The sequence below is a fragment of the Excalfactoria chinensis genome, chromosome 16 (assembly GCF_039878825.1).
Source record: "Excalfactoria chinensis isolate bCotChi1 chromosome 16, bCotChi1.hap2, whole genome shotgun sequence".
NCBI classification, from domain to species: domain Eukaryota; kingdom Metazoa; phylum Chordata; class Aves; order Galliformes; family Phasianidae; genus Excalfactoria; species Excalfactoria chinensis.
In genome coordinates, this window is record NC_092840.1 from 7,588,899 (window position 1) to 7,612,913 (window position 24,015).

The window sequence follows — 24,015 nt, forward strand, 5'->3', positions numbered from 1 at the left end:
AAGAGGAATGGTGGCTGTTGGAAGAGCTCCTCCCTCGTGCCCACACGAAAAAAATACTGCCGGGGTGGGTGATGGGAGGAGGTGAAATTAGTGAGGTAAAAACCTGACAGGAGAGAGGTAACCATCTGACAGAAGTGAAGGAAATCCCAGGGTGAGGGGTAATTCAGGGTGAGGGGTAATTCAGGGTGAGGGGTAATTCAGGGTGAGGGGTAATTCAGGGTGAGGGGTAATTCAGGGTGAGGGAGATCAGCGCGGTCGAAGAGCAGCTCCGCGAGGACGGGCGGGCGCCTGGGGGTCCTCGTGTCTCTCCAGGGGCAGAATCCCGGTGGGAGAGAGCTGCAGGGCGCTGGCAAAGGCGCTCCCGGCTTGCGAAGAGCCTGAAAACGTACAGCCAGGCAGAGCCGGGGGCCGGGGAAAGGGGAGGGCGCTCCCCGGCTCCCTCCCACCCTCTCCGGATAAATGTGCCGCCGGGAGGCGGCGGGCGGACGGCAGCGGCGCGTGGAACGGCGCGTGGAGCAGCGCGGGGCTCGCTCTGCCGCCCCCCGCCCTGCACTTTCTGCCGGCGGGGTCGCCGGGTTTGCTCCGCTTCCCGTCCCTTCCGACGGGAGCGGGGCCGGCTGAGCGGCGGGCAGCACAGCGCGGCCGATGCCGGCTCTCCCCGTCCCGCTCGGCTCGGCGCGGGTTGCGGCAGGCCGGTGGCGGCCAAAGGGAATCGGAGCCCCCCCGGGCGCCCTTCCCCTCCCGTCCCTCCGCATCCGGAGGGTTTTCTCCCGCTGCGGCCGCCTCGCTGCCCCCCAGACATGGTAGGGCACCTCCAGCTGCAAGGGATGGACGAGAGCCTGAAGGAGAAGAGCCGGGAAGGCTTGCTGGACAGCCCGGACTCGGGGCTGCCCCCCAGCCCCAGCCCCCCTTTCTACTCCCTCTCGCCCGGGGGCGGCGCCGGCGCGGACCCCCCGGCCCCGGGGCAGCGGCGCGAGGCCAAGGACGGCAGAGGGGTAAGAGCAGAAGCGACGGTGGGAGAGGGGGGAGAGGGATTTAAAGGACGGTGGAACTTCACCCCAGGGGCCTTTTGGGCTTCTTTGACGTATCAAAGACGTTTGGAAGTGTACTGCACACAGCTAACTGGCTTCCGTGCAGAATAAAAGCAACACTGCGATTGCCGTGGAGAAAGTTCATCTACCTGTGCAACAGTGACTGTTCACACTTCCTCCCAGCAGAGACGCTTTGCAGTGACTTACTCTACCCTCATTTTCTTTCTCAAGTTTGAAGGCTATTTTTGTGTATTAATCAAAACTGCCTTCTGCTGTCAGGTATGCCAGGACCATCCCCAAGAACGACGTCTCAGCAGAGTACGGGGAGGAGGGAGTGAGGTGTTAAATAGGGAAATCAAATCCGAAGCCCACTAACAACCTCTCACCACTACACAGCCTTACCTGCAGGCGCCTGGGTGCGTGCCGTCTGATGGGGCTGTGTGCTCAGTTACCCACATTCCTCTGGTTTGGTGGGATCAGGCTGTTGCTACATGTCTGTAAAATAAAATGTGGGAGGAAAATGAATGAGCGCTTGCTGGGTCAGAAAACAGCTGGAGCAGAGATGTCTGCAGAGGTCAGCAATGGGGGTGTGAGGGCCTCTGTTCCAGCTATCGTGACAGCCAGCCACCGCTGCTCTGAAGAAGGCCCTTAGATATTAGAGATGAAAGAGGGTAAGGAAAAACTATTCTCACTCTTGGTCTGATAGGACTGAGAGTTTTAGAGTTCCTGCAGGGGGGAAAAAGTAGTTATTCCAGTGATCTACATAAAGCAAAATGACATTTTCAAGTTGTTTTTTGTTCTTTGAACACAAACAAACATTTTAAGCATTTCTGAAGAACAGCTTTGATTCTTATTTTCTGATTTTTATATCATACTTCCTCATGCAGTATGGGCAGCCCAGGGCTCCTGCTGTTAGCAGATGGGTGCCATGCACTGCAGATGTTTCCGTGCATTTAGAAGGTACAGAAGACTAAAAGATACTGATACTGAACATAATTAGACTGCTTTAATTGGAGTGGTGCAGGATTAACTCTGCCTGTTTGGTGTATGGAACTGGTAGGGATTTTCACTTGACTGCACAGAGTTTCACTCCTGATTTTCAACACTCTACTTGCAGCTGTTAAGAAAATGGGAGAAATACGGGGAGCATTTCAGTGTCTGATTGGCTTTAATCTTCCCATTTAACAAGGACTTGCAGATCTATAAGCAATTACACAACCCATGAATGTGTTTAACTCCACTACTCTGCTGTTCATCAGAGCCTGCAGAGTTGGCAAATCAATAATTGCAGCTATTTGCACACCAAGGCGCGGGGCTGCTTTTTTTAATCACTTATTAGTGTTTGTTTTGCTTACAGATGTGACAGAACCGGGAATGCAGCCTGCATTCTTTGTGGTAGAATACTATAAAACCCTATATAAGCTCAGTTACTAATGGCCAACGTTCTAGTATGTACAGTTACAATAAATTGCTGTCAGGTGAAGAAAACAACATTCCAGACCTGTGGGAAGGATTTCATACTGCTCCTTACTGCAGACCTATCAAAACCACCAGGCTGAACCCAGCCGCGTTCTTTTGCAGTCGGCTGTTTTGCTCTAACTTCACAAATATGTTGAAGGATTTTTTCTGCTCCGGGAGAGCTCTTCTCATGCAGACTAAAAGGAGATTGCATGCTCTTATCGAAGACTTCCTTGTGTGTAAAATCCATGCTCTGCCTGCTTTGTGTCATTAACTGTGACTCTGAAAAAGTAAACTCCTTTCTCTTTAATAAGTATGACTTTGTTTCAAAGACAATGCACCATTTATTCCCATTTAACCAGCCAATTTGGCTACAGCTTTGGGATCCAAGAAAATATGAAAGGCAATTTGGGGCCAGAGTCATAAATACCACAAGTTCAACACCATTTAGGGACCTTTTCTTTTTTTTCTTCTCCTTGCATTTTACTTGCAGTGCAGGAGAAATTAGCTTTTACTTATTGAAATAAAACCCACATGGGGAATTTGTTAATTGTTTTCTGCTGAAATGCAAATATCCTAAAGAAAATAGAAGGTGACTTTTACCTAGTTCTGCCCTTTAAATCTGAAACATGATTAAATTGCTTCTTAAGACTGAATTCCCTAGGCTTTGCTTGTAATGCTGGGCCAAACATACATACAGTGAAATAAATCTCCAGTAATGCACACAAAGAAGCGGTTGCTGGAAGGGCAGAGAATGAAATCACATCAAGGTAGCCAGATCTGCTTAGAGTTTTCCCTGTTGTTGTTGCCTGTGTGTATAGTTTTAGGCCAGAAGGACTGATTGTGAGCTCTCGCTAGTGCTGCACTGAAATAACTGCGTAGCATCCAATAGCATTGCTCCTCAAGGATATGAGAGATCAGGACCACATTCTTCTGCAGAACCATCCATTGTGACTTCTTGAAGCAGCAGACTTCTTGTCCCCTCCCACTGCTGTTGCCAACAAGTTCAGCTTTATTTGAAAAACCAAACATTTATGAATCCAACTTGCCTCACTGAGTGCTGACTTCAGTGGGACTATCCCAGTGGATGGGCTGTCAGATGAATGCCCCCACGTAGGGAATTCCTACTTACACTGTTGACAGCAATGCAATATTGGAATCGGTCTTATGGGAGGAGATTCTAGCTTCATCTTTAGTGCTGCGGAGGAGTGTTCTTTGTCTCTTGGTGTAGACTTCATGGGTATGGTTCCATCAATGGAGTCCAGGTTAGCTTGTGTGCCTTCTTCCTGAATTGCCACATATTGAAGAACTCTTGGGGCCACAGAGCCTGCATTTTATTTTATACTGAAAGAGATTCAGGAAAGGGGGCTGTCTTCTGGGGACTGAGCAGGGAACGTAGGCCATCAAAACGTTTCCATGCAGTACATGACTTGCAGACCTGCCAACACCCCCAGTGAAAGCGCATGTGAGAAACACCCCAACCTGAGCCAGCTCACAGCCTGCATGCAAAGCAGGTGATGTCTTTTTACGTCCGCATGGGTGTCAGCAACTGAGGAAAGCTCCAGGCTTGTATGGAGAGCAAGGCACTCATCTGGCACAGCAGCATGGCTCGCCTTGGAGCTTGGCATTTTCTACCTGGCATCTTGACCCTCTTCTGAACCACTCCTACAGGGTGGGATCCTGCAGGAATTCCCCTGGCAGATGTTGGCAGTGGTTTCAGCTCTTGTCTGCTGGTCACCATGTCTGCAGCCTGGAAAAGTGCAACCACACACGGCTTTTCTCTGCACCTTGGCCCATCTAATTCTGAATGTGCTCCCACTTCTCTTCCTTCTTGGTTCAACACCAGCAATGAAGGAGAGGGAAGAGAGGAATGGCAGTGGGCCAATCTGCAGGCTGTGACAGATGTCCCTTCTGGGCAGATCAAGGTCTGGTTCCTCTAAGACCCACCTGATCCTGGCTCCAGTCTGTTCTGACAGAGCTGTTGCTGTGCAGTAGTTGATGGCTCAGTCCTCCCAAATGGAGGAAGGAGTGTCAGTGAGGTGCAGCACGCATTGCTGGCACCAAGCAGAAGTGCTTCTCCAGGGGCTGGAGTGCAAATATGTGTAACTGAACTGAAACTGCTCTGTTGGCACAGTGCCTTCTGCTACAAAGTATCTCTGAATGCTGTGGAAATGAGATGGGACTGGGCAAATCTTTCAGCAGGCATCAGTCTGTATTATCAGTGGAATTAGCAGAGAAAAGGTTGTGCATGTGGTCTTGATTCAGGCTGTTTGTGATAAAGGCAAACAGGGAAAAAGTCATAGGAGTCTCATAATCTATCCTAAAATAATGTGGCTATATCTAGGGTGGTGTCTTCTGGCTGTTTAATTTCTGTTGCATCCGTATGTAACACTTGGCAATAAGCAAGGTAATACATTTCCCACTTGAAACAGAAGAGGCGACAGACAGGAAGAATTAATTCTTTGAAGTAATAAAGCCCTGCTTTATACCTGAGGTTTGCATTTACTGTTATCACTTCCAAATAAAATCTCATCCGGCTCTAGTATAAATTACTTGTAATATGCAATACATGGGAAAATAAATGGTCTGTTAAACAAACACTGCTTATCAGCCAGAGCGGAGAATGTAGATGTGTGTCAAATAATTCAGCTAGATCTTTCATTACAGCTGTAAATAACAGCTGAGTAAAGTGACATTTTCATGGACCTGACTTGTTGCCATAGTGGGAAAATGTGGTGAGAGATTTGCTTATGCCCTAGCTAAGCTAGGAGCTGGGAAATTGGAAAGCTGTATCCTGTTTATAGCCTTGGTGCCTGGAAGATTGTTTCCCCTTACAGTCCCTAGGGAGCTAACGCCAAATCCTAGTGCCTTCCACATAATGGCCATAGCTAAAGAAGTCAGCCTGTTCTGATCTGTCTTGCTTTCTGGGGAAAAGTTTTCTGAAGAGTTTATATTTTTCAAGTCACATTGATTTCCTTCTTTTTTTTTTTGTTGCACTGGTGCCTGAAGTCTGGAAGCTACAGGAACGGTCAGGGCCAATTTCATGGCACTTTATTTACCGTAACTCTGCTTCTATTCCTTTAAAACACCCAAGTGAAAAACACCTTAACAGAACCCACTAACCCAAATTAATGTAAAATAAGATTATTCTGGTGTAAAATAAGATTATCCTTCCTACTGTATTCTTTTTGCTGCTGTTTAGGGACTCTGAGGTCTAAATGCCCCCAGGATCCAGGCACTGATATGTCATTTCTGGCAGGTATGAATCAGTTCTAAAGCAAGGAGTCCCCCACCAATGCTTATGTTAGCATAAAAGCAGCACACTTGGTCAGCAGTAGATTGAATTCCCTTCAGTGAATTATTTTTGGGGGTGTATTTATTTATGTACTGCTTGAAAAAACAGCATAGCTGCCCAGGCCTTTACATGCCTGAAAGGCATCAGAGGTAAAACAGAAGGAAAAATGCAGCCAAACAAGAAATCACTTCAGCATTTTAATACTACTTTAACCCTTTGCTGGTTAAGACAGATTAATTAGGTCCTATCTGTAGTCTTCCAGCTAAGCAATCCTACGGTTTCTTTGGATAGACAGACCTTGACTTATCGATCGCTTGTGAGCAGCCTACTCTAAAGCCACGGGTTTCTCCTCTCCATCATGAACAAACTCTGCTCAATTCAGCCCATCTGTGGTGCGGGGCTGGAAAGAAACTCACCTTATTTCTGAAGTGTCTTGAGATTGCTGAGTGATGGATAGAAATGAGCCAAAGGCCGTCATTTTCTCTGGGGGGGTCAGAAGTCCACCGTTTCTGTTCTTTCAACCATTCCTGTGCAGAAGGGAAAAGAATTGAAGCTGAACATTTTTGCTTTGTTTCTACCTTAAAATAGATTAGAAGGAGAGGGTGTCAAACTGTTGCCAAAAAGCCAGCTTTTGGCATGTGTCAAGCATATAACATTTCAGCCCCAAAGACAAATCGTTTGGAAAGCTTGGGTGCGCTGCTACTTGCTTCCAAACTTCACGTGAGATGAGCAGGTATTTCAGAACACCACCAGAGGCGGAACAAGAAGTCACCTGAAGCTCCATTCAGTTGCTGCCCTGTAAAATCTGTTCTCGCTGTTTAGTGACCCTTCCACTCTGTACAAGCAGTGCAGTTGCTTGGTGAGCAGACTGCAGGGTCTTACAGATGATCTCTATTTTTAGAGCATGCTTTTTAAATTATCTAAGTCTTCCATGTGCAGAATTCTGAGTGACTTTCAAGGTTTCCCACCTGCAGCAGCTCATGGCACTGCTTGTGGTGGATAAGTGTTAATTCGTAATGGTCTCTGCTGGGCGGTAGAGATCTCTGGTCTGCAGTTGTCCCAGGTTTCTAAACTAATCAAGCGTCATCTGCAGATCTGTTAATGCTAGTTGGATGAAATGCATTATTCCCTATTTTAGCCTTCCCTGCCTAGGTCTAGGTGAGCTAACCTACAGTGCAAATAGTCTCATCACCACTCCATTCAGAGCTGACTTGGAGAGAAGTTAATCCAACTGCGACCAAATTCAGTGGCAGCTTTTGGACTCTGGTCCATGCCATATGGCCCACATCTCCTCGGTATTGTTTCTGCAGCATGTTCTTGTTTCCTGTTCCCTGATGTGGGACTTGGGATTTCAACAGTGTTGGCCTCTGTGTCCTTGTTCTGACTGAGCAGCAAAACACTGGGGGTTACATGCCCCAGGAATACTCGCACTAAACCACAGGAAGAACATTGCCTCCTGCATCCTTGTCTCCAGGGACATTCAGAGCATGCTTAGTGTCAACATATGCTAGCAATAGGTGTGAAGGTTTGTTTCCCTGGGAGCACTGAAATTGCTTCTTTCAAGTTATTTCTTTAATACAGCACCTTGCAGAACTCTTTAACACCAGGATTTCTCTTGTGCTGATCTAGCCTGAATGCTCCTTCTTTTTTTCCCCCACACCCATTCAGGCATTGTCCTTTTTTGACAGCGGAACAAAAATAGTCAAAACAAAGGGTTAGCCATTTAACATTGCAGGTTAACAGTGCAGAAACGTTTCAGTATGGAAGGAGTCAATAGCTTTGTGGCTTTGGGTCACAGAATTGAAGGGCTTGGAGAAAATTCAGATGAAGCAATGACATTTTTTGCTTTAGCCTCAGGCAGAAAACCCAAGCCACCAGTGAAAACCAGACCTTAGACAGTGTGAGCTGATGCTGTTGAGCGGGCTCAGGGGAGTTTTGCCACTTGACACCAGCTGAGGGATGAGCTAGGGAACACTGTAGGGATCTGCATGGGGTACAGGACAGGGCACAAGTTGGAGTGCATTGCCCTAAGCTAGAAGCAGGGACTGGGCCACAGCTCCAGTGTTGCTCCTGTATCTGCCATTCAGAAGGTGCTGGTGAGGTCAGAGTAAAGTGACATGGGAAGAGCAAGCCAGTTTCTCTGTGTCCTCAGCTACATTCAGTGGTACTGTGAGTCCCGAGATTATCTGACTGACCGAGACTGATGAAAAATGACTGATTCCAGCACACATGGCTTATACATGTTGGAAAGTGGAAAAACTGTGAGCTTTTAAGTCACCTAGAAACCTTTCAGCCCTGGCCAGTGGCTGCCAGCCACGTCCTTTAAAGAGACCCTGTGTCCCTGTGCGTCATAAAGTGCTGCTGTCAGAGAAGTGGCAGGGACCAAAACCCACAATGACGTTTTTCTAGGATTAGGCTTAATTGGCTTCTGGGCTGGGTCTAGACACAGAACCCATATATGTGAGAACTGATATCTGAGTGGGTGCTCCACTATTGAGAAGTAGAATTATTTATTTTTGTACTGGGCAGGGGAGCCTAGCCTGGACTATGGCAGTCTGTCAGAGTAACTAACTTCAGGAGGAAATTAGTCCTAACAATCTATGGTTCGAACAAGCTGAAGTCCTAGCTTGAAGCTTGTTTCCTGCATCACAGAGGCCAAAGGCTGCCCCAGTATCTCACTCCATGCTCATTTGTGTGTGGTTAACTAGAACATCCCCAGGAGGAAGCCAGCTGCTCTTGGCATAGAGACTTCAGCAGCTGCTAGCCTACGAAGGAGTTGTTCTAAGGGTTACATTATTTGCAGCACATACATATTCATGTATACGTATGAGAACATATATACATGCACTAATCAAGCAACGCCACGTCCTTTAAGTTGGCAGATGTGGACCCTATCTCTGTGTTACATCAGAGCCCTTCATGCTTTGGGTCTTTGTAAGAGCTTGCAGCTACAGAAGCTGTTTGATTGTTTTTTGGGTAATTTAGAACTGGCCACTGGTTAAAGCAAAGCACTAAAGAATTGCAATTCTTAGGAGAAACAAGAAAGGATGAAGGAAAAGAAGGGTTAACATCCAAAGACCAGATACTGAGCATAGAGTGCCAGAGATCTGGGCAGTGCCATACCTGGGGTGGTGAACTGGGCAGAGTGAGGTGGGGACTTGGGTAGTGGTGGAACCTGGATGGCAGCCTGCTGCATCACATCAGTCCTGAGAGATGGAAGCTGTAAATAGAGGAAGCATGGTTTGTCATGTCAGAATCAAGGCAACTTAAATGCAAGGCCTGTACAAGACTCGTCAGTGCAGGACTTGCCTATGCCAACCATCTTTAGCTTGTTTTTCTTTTCCAACTTGACAGCAATCCTCCCCTTTGAGCTTTCTGCACAGGGTGGAGTGCCTTCCTTCAAACCTAGAAAAAGGGATTATGAGGGGAAACTCAATTATGCTGAGCACCAGTAAGGTGAGCTTAGCTTGCGTGCAGTGAAATTGGTCCTGTTGCTGTTGCAGATACCTGTTCTCATTGCTAAAGAGCCCGTCACCTGCATTGTCTCCCATGGGACTCTGGAAAAACCAAGCTCAGCAAGACTGTAAGAAATGCTGTCTCCCATGAATGCTGTTGATGGCTGCTCAGCTCCCAGCCACAGCACATTATAAACTGTGCCAACCTCATCTCTTGTGTGCCATCACTCACAGCACTGTTCCTCCCTGCAGATGCCTTACCTGCTCCTGAACCCGTCCGTGTCGGAGATCAGACCTCGAATGTACCCTGTGTTTTTTGGAGAAAGCATTGAGGTCAACCCTGAGCCTGTGCAGGAAATTAGGTACAGATGGTACCGGGTTGGGTGAGTGGGGATGTCTGTCCTTTTCTTGGTGCTTTTTCTTCTCCACAAAATAATGTGATTACAAATGGGAGTTGTGGTTATTTGTATAGGAAGGGAGAGAGAGACAGGTAGGAGAGCGATGCCTGAGTTAAAAAGACACAGACAGCAGCAGAGGTGGAGGAGTAGGTTGTAAGAGAAGACATTCCTTTCAAGGCCAGCTCATTTCCAAGGCAGTGAGAGAAAATTGTGACCTTCTGTAGGCTTGCTGGTTACACTGTGCCCTGCTGACTTGTATCCTCAGCTACACCATTATAATTGGTACCTGTTTTTGTTAGCCTTGCAGCAGAGAAACTGAAATTCACAGATACAGAACCATCTCCTCCTCATGACAGGGTGGTCCCTCTAGCCAGTGATTGAGGTATTCTGGCCTCCTGTAGAACCGGAGGCAATGGCCTGTGGATAAACACTGTTCTGCTCTTCTTTTGCTTGTGTGGAATGCACTCTGCAAACAGCATGGAGCACAGTTACACACAGCTTAGGGCAGGGATGGTGGGAGGACTAGACCCAATTCCCACCCCCCTTCAACTTATGCAAACATCTCTCTGGAAATGTACCCCAGTAAATCTCTGCTTGCTGAGGAACTGCCGGCGGGCATGTTTTTATGGTGATTACATCGGAGTCTTGTTTTATGTGCGCTGAATGACTTGCTTACACCCTAGCTGTGCAAAATACATTACAGCAGCTCAGATTACATACAGTGCACAATCAGTCAACCCCCCTCCGGGTAGAGGTAATGACAAGCACACACCCAGCTTTTAATCTTTTTTTTCTTTTTTAAATGTGGAGCTGCACATTCCTTGGCTGCTGAATGCCAGAGGAGCATTTGGGGAGCGGGGCAAACAACTGAAGGTTCCACAGCTCGCAGTGGCCAAGGATTCTAGGGAAAGCAATCTGAGCGGCCTGGTTTCCATCCATCCCTTCTGGAGATGTGACATCCTGTGTTTCATGGGCTCTTCATTTAAGAGCTGTTAACATGGCCACTTCCTTTGTGCCCAGCCATACTCCATAGCATCCCTTTGCTTTACCAGCTTAGCACTTGTATTCTTCTGTAGGTCCCAACGAGCAGCTTCACTCCTCATCTCCCAGTATAAAGCTGATTTTGGCTACCTTTGTGCTCTGATGGCTAAGTGTAGAGAAAAAAGTGGAAGACAGAGAAAGAAGCAGGTTCCTTGGAGCCAGTGTAGCAAGGTCCTTTCTGTCCTGGCACAAACAGGCAGGCTAAGTTGAATGAAGAAATGCTGAAGTGGCTTCAAAAGGTGGGACTCTCTCAAGATGCACCCAGCAGGAAGGAGTCCTCTTGGCTCTCTGCTTTGGGTTCTAGGGTTTACATCTGTTCTAGTGTTAGTGCACTAAGAAAGCACAGATGTTCCCAGCACCAAAGGGTAGATAAGAGTTCTGTTTATCCTCTTTCCTTTGCTGCTTGGGCTATTTTTGATACCTTGTTGTCCTCTCTAGGTGTAATTCCGAGGTGAAGTATGACTCTGAGAAGCATTACAGGGATGACATCATCTACGGCCCCATCCCCACCGTCACCACCTACAGTGAGACAGTCATTGCTGCGCCCAATTGCACCTGGCGGAACTACAAGTCCCAGCTGATCTTTGAACCCCGCCAGAAGCCACTGAGGTTTCAGAGCACGACCATCATTTTTCCTAAGCGTGCCAAGAACATTTACCGGACCACCCTCAACTACAGCTTGGGCTGTGCCAAGCGCTGGTTTTCTTCCAGCGTGCAGCTGGAACTCTGCGAGGAAACCAGCCCATGCGTCACCTACAGTGAGACCCTCTGATCCGCCCTGCCTGGCAATCTTGTGACCTCAAGGAGGCTGAGGCCTTTACTGGGTCTCTGGCTGGGCCCTCATTGATGACGACTGAATATTAATGGCTGCAGAAAATGTCATCTTGGGTGAGGCTGAACTGGCTGGGAGGAGGCTTGCAGGGTATGGGATGGTTTTGATCAGTGAAAGGCTGGCTTACATTTTGTGACGGTCCTGATGTTCACGATCTGGTTTTTATTTTTATTTTTTTTCCCAAGCATATCTACTTTTGACTTATGTTTTAGATGAAATCAAGATGACAGAGGACCCCATTACCCATAGCAGAGTCCTGTTTTGTGAGCTCTGTACATCTTGTCTAGCACATAGGTGAGATTAACTAGCCTTCAGAAATATTTTGGTCCCTGCAAAGACCACCTGCAAAGTGGTGAAGACTATCCTGCCCAGCACACACCAAGCCAAGTCTCCTGGAATTTAAATGCAGATGATGTTAATTGTGTCAATTCTTCATGACCTGCATCCAACAGCTCACCTGGGAGATAGCTGCAATATCATACCACTGCAGTACCATCAGACCTAACTTGCTTGAGGGAGTAGAGACTGTCACTGAAAAAGGAGGAAAGCAGGTGCACAGCGCTCTTGCCAGCAGCTAGATGTTTACATCTATGACAGGGGATGCCACAAGCAGGTGGCTGAGAAAGGCCTGCTCTGATCCACAGCCAGCTCTTCTGAGAGCCCAGCCTAAGCAAGAGGGTGCGGAGGAGACTGAGGAGAAGGAAAAGCTGTGGGGTTATTTTCTAAAAGTGTCCAAAGGATTTAGGAGCCCAGTGCTCTTTTTATGAAATAACTGGTAGCTGAAGTGTGCCATGCTGTTTGTTGTATTTGATACCCAGTTTCCAGGGATCTTTACGCACTTAACAACCCCTTTGAGTTTCAGGGTACTGGGAGAGGAATGCAGCACAGCAACATGTTGCCTAGCTTTAAAGAAGCTGGTACAGGGTGAACTGCAGAGCAAGGTTGCTCATCCTCTCAGGTGTTTCCATACCTGTGTCATGGCCAGCTTAGGTGACTGTGGAGGAGCATCCAGACTGTCTTAAGTATAGCCTGAAGTACTGAAGAACCAAAATCTGTGCAGGATTTTCTTAATCAGCCAGGTTACAGCAGTCCACAGGTTCTTTACAGCTAGCTGGGCTCTCTGCAACAGGACCAAGAAGCATAGAGAGAACAGTAGTCACTTCAACCATCCTAAGGTAAACCATTCCCACTGATGAATCACATCTCCCAGTATTTTTTCATTTTGGTAGCTTGCTAAAAACCAGCAGGAGCCTACTACAGACCTTTGAAACTGATACAGAATTGTCTCCAGAAATCTTACCAAGAATTTTTACGTGCTGCTCTCAGAAGAGACCAGAATTAGAAAATAACCATATAGTTCTGGAAATTAATTTTCAGCTTTCGTTCTTTTAAACTTTCCATGTTGTTTCTGACTCGATGCAAGCCCGATCAAGTTATTTCAGAGCGCAGCCAAGCAGCCAAGTCAGAAAACCTATTAACAATGTCAACAAGACATAGCTGATTGCCCAGAACTGTTGACGCACAAACCCACAGTGATTTATAAAAAAAACAACTAAACACCACGCAGTCTGGCAAACTGTAAGAAGAATTACTTAGTAACCTGCAAAGATACTTTTTCCATCAGTTTCAAAAGGCAATTGGTAGGTGTGACCAGAACTGTGACCTTTATGAAACAGTTTTCATGAAGCTGAATTTATCCACCAGAGGTAAATAGATTTTTATACACAAACTTCAATCCTGACAACATCATTAGTACTGAAAAACTTAAGCTGAGGCAGTGGCGAACTCTGCCTCTGGGAGCTGAGCCTGGGTAGAGAGCAATGTCCTACTGGATTTCTAAGACCCAGCATATTGGTTTGTGGATAGAGACCTGCCCAGCCATGTGGGCCTTCCCAAGCAGATGAGTCCGTCTCAGACTCCCTGTTTTTCCAGGAATCCTGCCACGTATTTATTTTGCATGACAGACCCAGCTTCAGCTTTTCAGCAAGTTCTCTCCATCATGTGCATGACAGAACCGGTGTACCAGGTTAATCTCATGAGCTTTTTAATCTTCACTAACTGCAGGCTTCTGCCCGCTTTGTCTGCTGTTCTGCTTTCTCAACGTTGGCTACAACAGAAAAACAACTCAAAAAACAAGTGTGCAAATAGACCTAAACCACAGCTTGGTCTTGGATCACACGGGGACTGGGGCCACTAAAGCAAAGTCTCACAGGTGCAGGGTTCCCTCCCTCCCTGACCAGGCTGTTTTGAATCTTTACTCTTTGTTTTCTCTGCAAATAGACTAGGAATGACCTAACATGCTCCTGCTCCTTTGAGCTTAGGCAGCTTTTTTCATCTTGCCATGTCGGGAGAAAAAAAGAGTCAGCAGGCAGCTTAACTTCCCAGGCTGCCAACACACGGAGCTGTATAACCATGGACAGCCTGTGGTGGGCTGCCACCCTGGGCCACATCCAAAACTGTGATATTGCCAAGAAAGTGCCCGAGATCTGTAGAAACTTTTGCAAAATGCCTTCTTAGATGGTGACTCCATTGGGCCCATCACAGGCTGCTTTTCTTGTCAGTAAGAGCTGGCGTTAGAAGGAGATTTTGCTCCTCCTGTACAAAACCACAGCAGGTCAGTCCTCACCCTGGCGTGGACACAAATCCCACCTCTTACTCTCCCTCCGTCCCTCTTGCTGCCAGCCCCACGCCTGGGTGAGGCAGTGAGACCAAAGTCACCTTGCTCGCAATTTGGAAAAGTGCTGATTTGTTGTTGTTGTTGTTTTGCTCCAAGAGCAGAATTTGAATTTTGTGTGCATGTTGCCAGTTAAGAATTGCTCCCAGGAGCCAAGAAGTGCCTTATTTGTAGTATGTTTTGTGCATCTAAAAGGAACAATTAGTTCCACTACAGAGATGTTTTTCTTTTAAACGGAACGTTATTTATCTCAACCAACTGATCTTTGTTCACCTATTTTCCCAAAGACACAAATGATAAACCTAGACCACAGAAATGCTGCTTAGAAAGGTGAGGCCCCTGGAGCAGCCGAGGCTGTGGCTACGTGATTTCTCCTAAGGCTCCTAATATGCCAGTTGCCCACAGTCCTGCACGCCTGATGGGTTAAGTCAGACTCCGCCTGTAGGAATTTGTTTCCATCAGCAGTTATTTTGGGATCAGAAGCTTTCACAAAGGGCTTCTGGTTTTATGTTGTCTTTTTTTTTTTGTAAGTTGTTTATTGTTGTTTTTTGGAGGGGTGGAGGGTGCTCAAACAAGAGGGGTTTGCCCTTCCCCCCTTCTTTTCTGTGATTGTTTTACCCCTAAAATGCAACAGAGAATGCATGTGTCTGGTCTGCCTGCATTGCTGTAACTGTATTAGGGGCCAAAAAGGGGAACCTGAGCTTATTAATGCCTTTTCAGAATTTACAAAACATGTTGCACAAAACGCAGAGAAAAACTTTGACCAAAAGAGTTTACCGCTCCTTTCTTTGCATTCTTTTCTCAATGTGAAATAGAGACAGATTTGCACCCTAGGTGCAGACTTCTTGGGAATGATGAAATGAGGTTTGAGTGTTGATAGCAGTGTTTGAGTGAGCTGCTGGTCAGAGAAGTGAATGCTATTTACTATTTATGTTGAGTGAGTCTTACAAAAAATATAAATGGGAAAAGTCACCGAAGGGTTGATGAAGAAAGACTTTGCAGAGCAAACCGAGGACTGAAGGCAGCATGAGTCTGATGTAGAGGTGGATGGTTCAGGGTGTGAGCGCTGTGAGCTAGGATATTTAGCCACTGTGGTTCTAACATGCCTTTTTTTCCTGCATGGAAAGGCATCTTTGCCCTCTTTAGAGCTGAAACAACATCAGATCCATTCTCTACCACAGTCATTCAGTTCCACTGAAGTCTGTGGATCTCAGAGTTCCCCAGGCCTGTAGGGGCCTCTGCATAGTACGCACACAGAGCTATGGCCCCGTGAAGACAGGGGAACACTTCATAGGAAATGATGGATCTTGGTGAGGGAGATTCACATCTCTACCGGCAGGTAAACTGCTCCCTGAGGATTACCCCTTTTCCTCACAAATCACTCAGCTCTGAACATCTCCCCTGCAGCTCACCAATAACCATTGTATTTGATGCCTTGGGAGGCACGTGTTCCTTTCTAGATACTGTGATGGCCATCAAAATGAGCAAAGTATCCTGCCACATGAATCGTGACCTGGAGGTGGGGTTGAAAGGTGTTTGAAGGTTAGTGAAGGGAGAACACATTACTGGTGGAAATGCATAAGGATGTGTCATAATTTTATTTTTGTAAGTCTGATTCTCTAAGTGCTTGTAAAGTACTTTACTGTTGTATATGTGGTGATGCAGTAGTTTTCAATATCCCTTTATTTTTGTATATTCCCCCTTCCACAATAATCCCTTCCTGTTCAACTCATAGAAGATAATTTAAGATGACAAAATTTATATATCATAATAAAACGCCCAAACTGTCAGGCTCATGTGTGAGTTTCTTTCCCTTTACTTATCCATTGCCTTTGTGCCTCATGTTCCTTTCCCATCCAGAGGGAATGTTCTGGTGTCTTCCCCCCCCTCTTGCCAGCAGGATTTGGCCCAGCTGTCAGCTCTCAGGGCAGCGGCCTGATTAGTAAAATCTGCTCTGTCAGGTGGGCTCAGTGAAATTTAATGACTCAAGCAGAGGGCACCAAACTCCTGCTTTGTGCAGAGGCAGTTTTGCCATTCTGGATTTGAGCGATTTTACCATTTCCTCACACTAAATTTCCTCCTCCTTGCTCAATCTTTTTTCTACCCAGCTATGAAGCCCTGGTGTTCAGGCTAGATAATTCCTCTCCCAGCTTTTCCATGCCTTAAAGGGCAGGCAGAACAAACACAATGCTGATTTAATGTCCAGGTATCCACATCCTAGCAGGCTGTCAGGACCCCTGCTACTTCCTGGCTTTCCAAATCACGGAGGCAGATGGGTTGCATCAGGGCTAAAACCCTGCCTAGCCATGAAGTACATTCATTTTAAAGCCATTGCTGTAAATGCCTCAGGCTCACCAGCCAGCTATTAGTAGAGCTCTCAGCTGTATTCCAAGACCTAAGATGTCTGCAGGGAGAATCTGACACTAATCCTTATGGAAAAAGCATATTGGATTTATAGGGATGAAGTCAATAGGCTTGGATGAAAACAGCTGTTAAACACTAAGGAATGGAAAGGAGAAGGAAAGCCATATTATGCAAGAGGCTTGCTTCAGGTGCATGGGAAATGCTCTTGTCCTCATCCTAAGTTTATCGACACAAAGTATGGCTCAGCTACTCCTAGGTGAAGGATGGGAGACACATGCCCAAGCTCCTTAGGAATGTCAGCAACATTTAGAAGGCAAGAGATGCATGGCCTGGGTGAGTTTGACGGTCAAAACCCAAGTGCTAGATGAAGGACATGTGCATCCACTCCTGTTATTTAAATAAAACCATAAAACGTGAATGCCGTCCAATGAAGATTCCTGAGGTGGCAGCTAAATCCTCAGAAGCAAAAGCAGCATTAGATGCAGGATATGTGTTTTGGCAAGCACACTCAGATGAGCTAACTCCTAAGCTAGCGGCTTTTACTGTGCCATTTGGATGCTGTAAATTTAAGCAGATGATGCTTGGTATTAGTTTTGCTCCTGGGATATTTCAGAGTGTAATTGCACATATCTCTGAGGGATTACAACTTGCTGACGTTATAATGGATGGACTTTGAATTTGGACTAGACACCTTTACGAACAGAAGGAAAGGTTTAGGATGGTTTTACAGACAGCACAGTGCTCCAAGTGAAATGCCAAAAGCCTCACCTACAGAAGTTACTCATAACGGGCAAATACAAATTAAATAAGAACAGTAAAACCCCCATGTTGGGAATCCCAATTCTGCTCAACAAAGCAGAGCAAAACAACAGATGCCTTTCTCAAATTCAGTTCCACAGCAACGTACAGTCAACAAACAACAGCGCAATTTGCCAGAAAATCAAAAACCTTACCTGATTCTGGAGCAGTAAAAGCTCCTCCCCACTGCCAATCCACCAGCTCCCCCAGCGCTGTTTGTGTGACCATCTCAGCTCCTTATGCTCAGCAGATGACAATGTCACAGCCTGGCCCTGAGATGCTCCAGCCACAGCTCTGTGACCTCCTCTGTGACCTTCTGTGTCCTGTGATGCAGACCTGCAGGGCCAGAGCCTGGAGGAAGCTCTCAGCCCCTTTGGCTGATAGGTGCAGACACCCAGCTGTGCTCCTGCTCCTAAAGGCCCTGCAGTCATTACACAGGAGAGGAGCAAGGAACCGCCCCAGCTCCACACAGCCCCTGCCAAGCACTGTGTCTCCCTTCCCTTGCCAATGCCCTCAGCCACAGGGGGGAAAAAGAAAAAAATCAATGCAAGAATAGTTTGTTCTCAAGTAGGTTTCCTCGAATTACTTTTTGGGGCATAAGGAAGGAGTTTTATGAACTCTATTTTCTGCTTCTAATAACGATGCTGGATCCAAACAGTTCCACCCTCAGACAGATGGAGAGTTCACATCCACAAGGATGAACACATTCGTCCTGCCAAGCTTTTGGTGCTCACTGCATCCTTCCTACTCTGCAAACAGGCGGACAGCATATTTCTGGCGTAAAAATATTCTCCTCTCCATTAACCACCTCCAGATTCTCTTCCTGAGCCCGTTCTCAGCCCAGTGATCAGACATTTCTATGTACAAAAATATTCAAATAGTCTCCCAGGGGCTCCTCTCTCACATCAGATCCTGAGCCCAGTGGCTATTTGCAGCTCCTTGAAACATGAAGGAGACTGACTGCAATGCAACACAGCACAAGCACGCACGCATACACACGTGAGTGCAAGCTGCATTCCCTTTGATGGAGGACTGTAGAAATATTACCCTCCCCTGGGGCACTCCAGCAAAATGACCTGATTATTCATAAACCACCTAGAATCATCAATCCCTCATTTATCATTTTCAACATAAATAATAAGGGCGAGAGGAGCACACCAGCAATAAACCAGTCCTGGATGTAGTGTTGAAATCTGTCACTTCCTTTCAATACACCCTGCGTACTGATAATAAACAGTGATCCAACCAATGCTTCATCTGAGGCCATGAGCATTGGGTTACCAAGGACAAATGCCACCAGCCCGCTTCGTGCTGTGCAAGCCCGTTTGGTGCTTGTGTGGGAGGCCAGCTAGGAAAAGGCAGCACATTTCAGAAAACACATTTGTCTTTCTGACAAATGCCTCAGGAAATAAAAGCCTTTGTATTCTTCCCCTTCCACTCACAAATGGGTTTTCGCTGTGCTTCTGACAAGGATTTTTTTTAGCACCTGCACTTCCAGGCCATTGGCTGTGGCTGCTCAATGAGCGCTGCTGCAGGGCCTCTCAGGGACATCCTGGTGCCCAGCCACTCTGTGCTATGGAGCTACTGACCTGCCGGGGCCACACAAGGTGGGGGTTAGCTTCGGGTCCAGCTTCCAGTGGGGTACTATGATTTTTGAGGTACCTTCTAACACAAGTCATTCTATGGGATGGCAGCAGTATCTTAGAGCACACTTGGCCACATAGATTTGTCAGTAGAGATGGAACTAGAAGCTATAGCAGCAGAGCAGCACTCCAGGTTCGAGGCTCTTGGTTTAGCACAGCACTGCTCTGCCCTTGAACTCTGCAGCCCTGGCCCTTTGCAAGTCCCCTGGCCCTTATAAGCATCTGACAGCACCAACCCTCAGCACAAGCTTCAGCACAAGCCCCAGCCGTGGCTGGAGCACACTGTTAACGAGCCATGTGTTTCAGCAGCCTCCAGGCTTGGCACCTCATCCTGCGTGAGCCCAGCTGAGCCCACTCCAACAGAGCCCTACTGCAGTGCCACTTGCAAAGGGTACCAGAGGGCCTTGGGGAGTCAGTGGCTGGCAAAAGCCACACTTGATGTTGGGAGATCTTTGGTCACTGAAGGGAATGGGGCTGCTCACCTCAACCCCATTTCTGGTGCCTGTGCCGGCCTCAGCTTCCAGCAGCACTCAGAAAGTGGGGGTGCAGGAGAAACCCCACTTCCTTCAAGCCTGTTTCCAACAAGGCTCTCCCAGCCAACATTAACACATTGCTTTACTTCCCAGCATAGCCCAGGGCAAAAAGGAACATCTGGACCTAATAAAAAGACTGTTCACCTCCACAAAGGAGCAACCATTACTGCCTGGTTTCTCCTTCCCCAGTGGGCGCAGGGAGGCAGCTCCAGTCTGACAGGCAGCAGGATGCTCTGACAGCCTGTAGGGACTGAATGTACCCGGGTTGGTTAAAAATGGGCTAAGTGCAGGGAAGTCGAATGCATTTCTCATTTAAGGAGCCAGCATCACTTGAAATGGCTGTGCCTTGTCATCTGGGTACAGAGACAAGGCATGAGAGTTTGTTGAACAGAATGGAGATCTTTTTCTGTTCCAAACCCACAAAAGCTGGAGATGGCCCTCACCCAAGGCCCAGGATTAACACCCCACAGGGAAAAGACCTGATTGGGTCCAGCTGGTGCCCAGCTCCAGGCACTGGCCAGCCTCCTTGCTGTGACCTCTGGCAGACGCTCTGCCTTCTGTGCAGCTCAGGACAAAGCAGCAGCAGCAAACATAGGCTGGATGTTGGGCAGAGCTGGGCCAAGCCTCGTGCATCTCTCCCCTGCTTTCACAGAGCAGCACATGACAGCTGGAAATAAGCTATCATTAGCACGGCTGCAGCAAGTGCAGTCAATGCTTTCTATTCCCTGGCATCTCCTTAGTAAATAGCAGGGTTTGCTCTGAACTGAGCATGTGTCCAGTCATCAGAGAGATGGCAAAGACTAATAAGTACAAGAATTGGGAAGGGTCAGCAGAAATCTCTGGCCAAAGATCAACCTTCACTGACAACTTCTACTTGCCCTAAGTGAACATGCCCTGTCAAGCTTAGCACAGTGCCGACATGAAAGCAGGGCACTCTCCAGATGGAGCTCACCCCCATTCTAGCACTCTGCACCTCCACACGTTGCGCACTTACAGCCAGAGACATCGCAGCACTCCTGACAATGGGGAGCAAGCACTGTGTGGGAGTGACAGCAACCCCTCAATCGTAACTTAACATCATTTCATCATCAGGAGGAAGTCACAACACTGCTGTGCCTCCTCACAGCCCTGTCCGGGTCAAAGCCACCAGGGACCATCTTCTACCTTATCCCCTTCCCCCCCCAAACCCTATCTACCACCAAAGCAAAACTGAAGTCTGGATTTCTGACTTTTTTTATTGCTGGCTTTCAAAGCCATCTGCTTTCATCCCATTTCATTTTCCTCTCTGGATGTGAAAGCTTTTCAAGTAGGCCTAAAGTTTTCCATCATTAAATCATAAGCTTTTGGCCTTAGTGATTTCTCACCTGCTGTTTTGTCGACATCGGCGTGAGTTACCAATGAAGGCAACGGTTGTCAAACCTCATCACAGCCAAAATCCTGATGCAAGAAGCTGAGCAGCACCACTTCAATTTGTGCTATTTCTTGACTTACTCCAATTGCCTTCAGATCAGCAGTACTTTCCCCCAACCTCAACAAAACACCGTTACTTGTCTCAGGGATCCAGAAAGTCCAAGAAACCAGCAGATTTCTGCCATAAACATTGCTTGGTTTGTAACTCAATGCAAAGCACAGCAATAGCAGCCAAATAGCAAAGGCTACAGCAAATGAGAACTTACTCAAATATAAGAACCATGGGCATAGAAACAAAGGAAAGAACCTACTTACCTTCACAATGCCTCAGACATGCAGAGATCTCCAGCAAGATACTGCTTCCTCAACTGCCAGCCCTTCAATGAGGGCTGGGAAGGGCTGGCAGTCAATCAAGCACAATCAGGCCTGCACCTGTGCTCCCCTGGGTTGGCCCTGCCTTCCCACCAGGTGTTCCATCAGTGCTTCAAGCTGTGACCCAGCATTTTCACTGCAGAGTTTAAGCACCCAAAATGCTGTGCCTAATGCCTGTAAGCAGAGGTGTTTGCTGCTTCTTTCAGAAGGAAAATGGGATTATCATCATTTTATTTTTTTTTAAAAAACAATTTGTGATTCTCAGAAAAGGCAGCTGAAGGCCCCAGGTGCACAACCAAGTCATGTTCCTCCAATGAGATAAACTCCATATAATCACACATGGACATACCACTCTGCCCTGCCATCACAGCCCATTCACTATGAAATCAAACCTTTTCCAGGCCCCTTTGCAGCACAGCCCTTTGCTCCCTGGGCTGTTTCTGAGATATAAAGGTAAACCTGTGAGCTTTAAACAGTTCCCACCAGCCCCAAATGCCAAACTACTCATGCCAAGAAACAAACCCATAGGCATAGACATGGGAAGGGGGGCTGATGGCTGCACCCCACACAAAGTCAGCCAAAACCCATTGGGTTGATATCAGGGATAAAGCAATCCTGACCTGCAAGCAGCTACCAGTGCTTCTGTTGCAGCTGTTAATTAGGTAGCAGCTAATTAGCTTCCACAATAATTCCCTACAGGGCTTGTGAGGATTTATCCATCACCAGAACAACTACTTTCTTTCATTTTATATATATATATTTTCCAGTCACAGTGGGACAAAATCTGCCTTGGCTGCTATTCAAAGGCCATCAAAGAAAAGGTGTCTGTATTGTGGCATTTATTTAAGTGGTCCCAGAGCCATCCACAGGACACTGGCCCCTTCCCCACTCCCAAACAAAGCTCCCGGGAGCTGTTTCAGGCTGGTTTTCCATTTCCGCTGCAAAAAACTAACAAAAACAGTCTGGGGCACTACAGGGAGTGGGGAAGAAGGGATGATTTCAGGGAAGCTGCAGATAGTAGCTTATTAAAATTAAATGAAAGTAGAGTGAGAGGAGAACCCTTTCTTAGAGCTGAGCAAGGTATTTCAGGCTGATGGATGGGGGGAGAGAGGCGTGTGTGTCCCAAGGGGTCAGATGGGACTGTTATCTGGCCGTAGTTGGTGTTGGGGATGCCACACAGTCACCAATGTTTCCCCCTTTTCAGCTCACTTTTCTGTCAGCACCTCCAGCTGACACCGCATCACTGCAGGATCCCCCACCCACCCCACTGCCACCCACACTGTGCCACCAACCAACCAGCTCCTCCTGGCTTTACGCATGCAAAAGAAGCAGCAGGAGAGCTGTATTTTGCTGGCAAATAAGCTTTTTTTTTTTTTTTTTTTTTTTTTTTGGTTTGTTTGTTTGCTTTTTTTTTATTATTTCAACAGTCAGGCAGTGTTCAGCCACTGCTGCCCACACCGCTTGCTGGTGGGCGCGCTGAGCAAAGTAACAGTGAACAAGCCCTTCACCTTCAGCAGCAGAACATCTCCCCTTCAGAGCAAGCTGGGTAAATATTTACACCTCGTGGTTTCTATGTACAGCCCTGTCTATCATACAGCTCACTTCAAAACAGCTATGCACAGTTTGGTCGCACAAAAAATAGATATCCTTCCCCTCTTCCCTCCCCCCCCCTGGTACAGTTCAAATAATAAATTGCCCAATAATTTGTTTGTACAAATTGCAAAGTGGGTTAATGTTACCTTTAAACTTGGGTTGTTTGGGGTTTTTTTGATGGTTTAACATGCCTTCCTTCTTCCTCCTTGACTGCTGGATGGGGATGCACGGTGGTTGGCAGAATGAGGACACATCAGCAAGGACCTGCCACAGGGTTTGGGGGTGTATGGGGTGCTGGGGGCTGCAGCCACAGTAGGTGGGTGATTTGGGGTAAATGAGCAGGGCCCGTGGCCAGCAGGGCAAAGCAGGGCAGCAGTGCTCATGCCCACAAGCTCCCCACTTCCCAAAAACACAGCCTCACAGCCCATCCCTCTGCATGGCCGTGCTCCTCCTTCCCAGCATGTGGTAAACTCACTGAATTTACCCAGGTTAATTAATTAATTTCCAGCTGGAGGGTGCTCCCTGCTCCACCAAAAGTGGCTCAGAGCTGCTGCTGGCCTCGTGCATCCCTCTGTGCTGCTGGATGGGGCCTAAGGAGAGACAGTGGGGACACTCCCAGCCCAGTGAACCCAATAGCCCCAAAATGGCGGACACCTCCTCACCAACACCTCACAGCCCTCTGCAGCACTGCATTGCAGCTCCTCATTGTGGGCTCTCAGGGAGCCCTGCCAGCACCTTTGCTTTGGGCACACAAAGGGATAACGAGAAGAAAACAACCAGGCTGCAAGGCTTCCTCACAGCTGGCGGTGTGACGTGACATGGCTGAGGCGGTGCGCCTCAGGCCCACGCCCCGATGCTCCTCAGGCGGGCATGGGATGTCCCATGGAGCCAGGCCCTGGTGGCAGTGGGGCTGGCCACAGCCAGACTTTGGGGGAGGAGGCAGGAGGGGATGTGACATGACCATGTGGCAGCACCATGACAGCAGCCCAAAGGCTGCCCACTGCTGCCCTTACAAACACCGAGGCCCTCAGTGCCGCCCCCGGCATGGCCAGCAGTCCCAGGGCTGCCCAGCATCCACCAGCTCCATGAAGCCTGCAGCCACCTGCGCCTCTCTCGGC

The 24,015-nt window shown here is 47.7% G+C and overlaps 1 protein-coding gene across 1 annotated transcript; it reads left to right on the forward strand.

Moving 5' to 3' along the window:
- Positions 1-481: 481 nt before the first annotated feature.
- On the forward strand, positions 482-12,815 carry RFLNA (refilin A). Its single transcript, XM_072351082.1, has 3 exons — positions 482-995; positions 9,492-9,601; positions 11,117-12,815. The coding sequence occupies exons 1-3, from the start codon at positions 801-803 to the stop codon at positions 11,448-11,450; spliced, it is 639 nt and encodes a 212-aa protein (XP_072207183.1). The 5' UTR covers positions 482-800; the 3' UTR covers positions 11,451-12,815.
- Positions 12,816-24,015: the final 11,200 nt, after the last annotated feature.

Coding starts and splice junctions, on each gene's coding strand:
- RFLNA (XM_072351082.1), top strand. CDS start 801: ATGGTAGGGCACCTCCAGCTGCAAGGGATGGACGAGAGCCTGAAGGAG. Junction 996..9,491: donor AGGCCAAGGACGGCAGAGGG/GTAAGAGCAGAA, acceptor TCCTCCCTGCAG/ATGCCTTACCTGCTCCTGAA. Junction 9,602..11,116: donor GAGCCTGTGCAGGAAATTAG/GTACAGATGGTA, acceptor TGTCCTCTCTAG/GTGTAATTCCGAGGTGAAGT.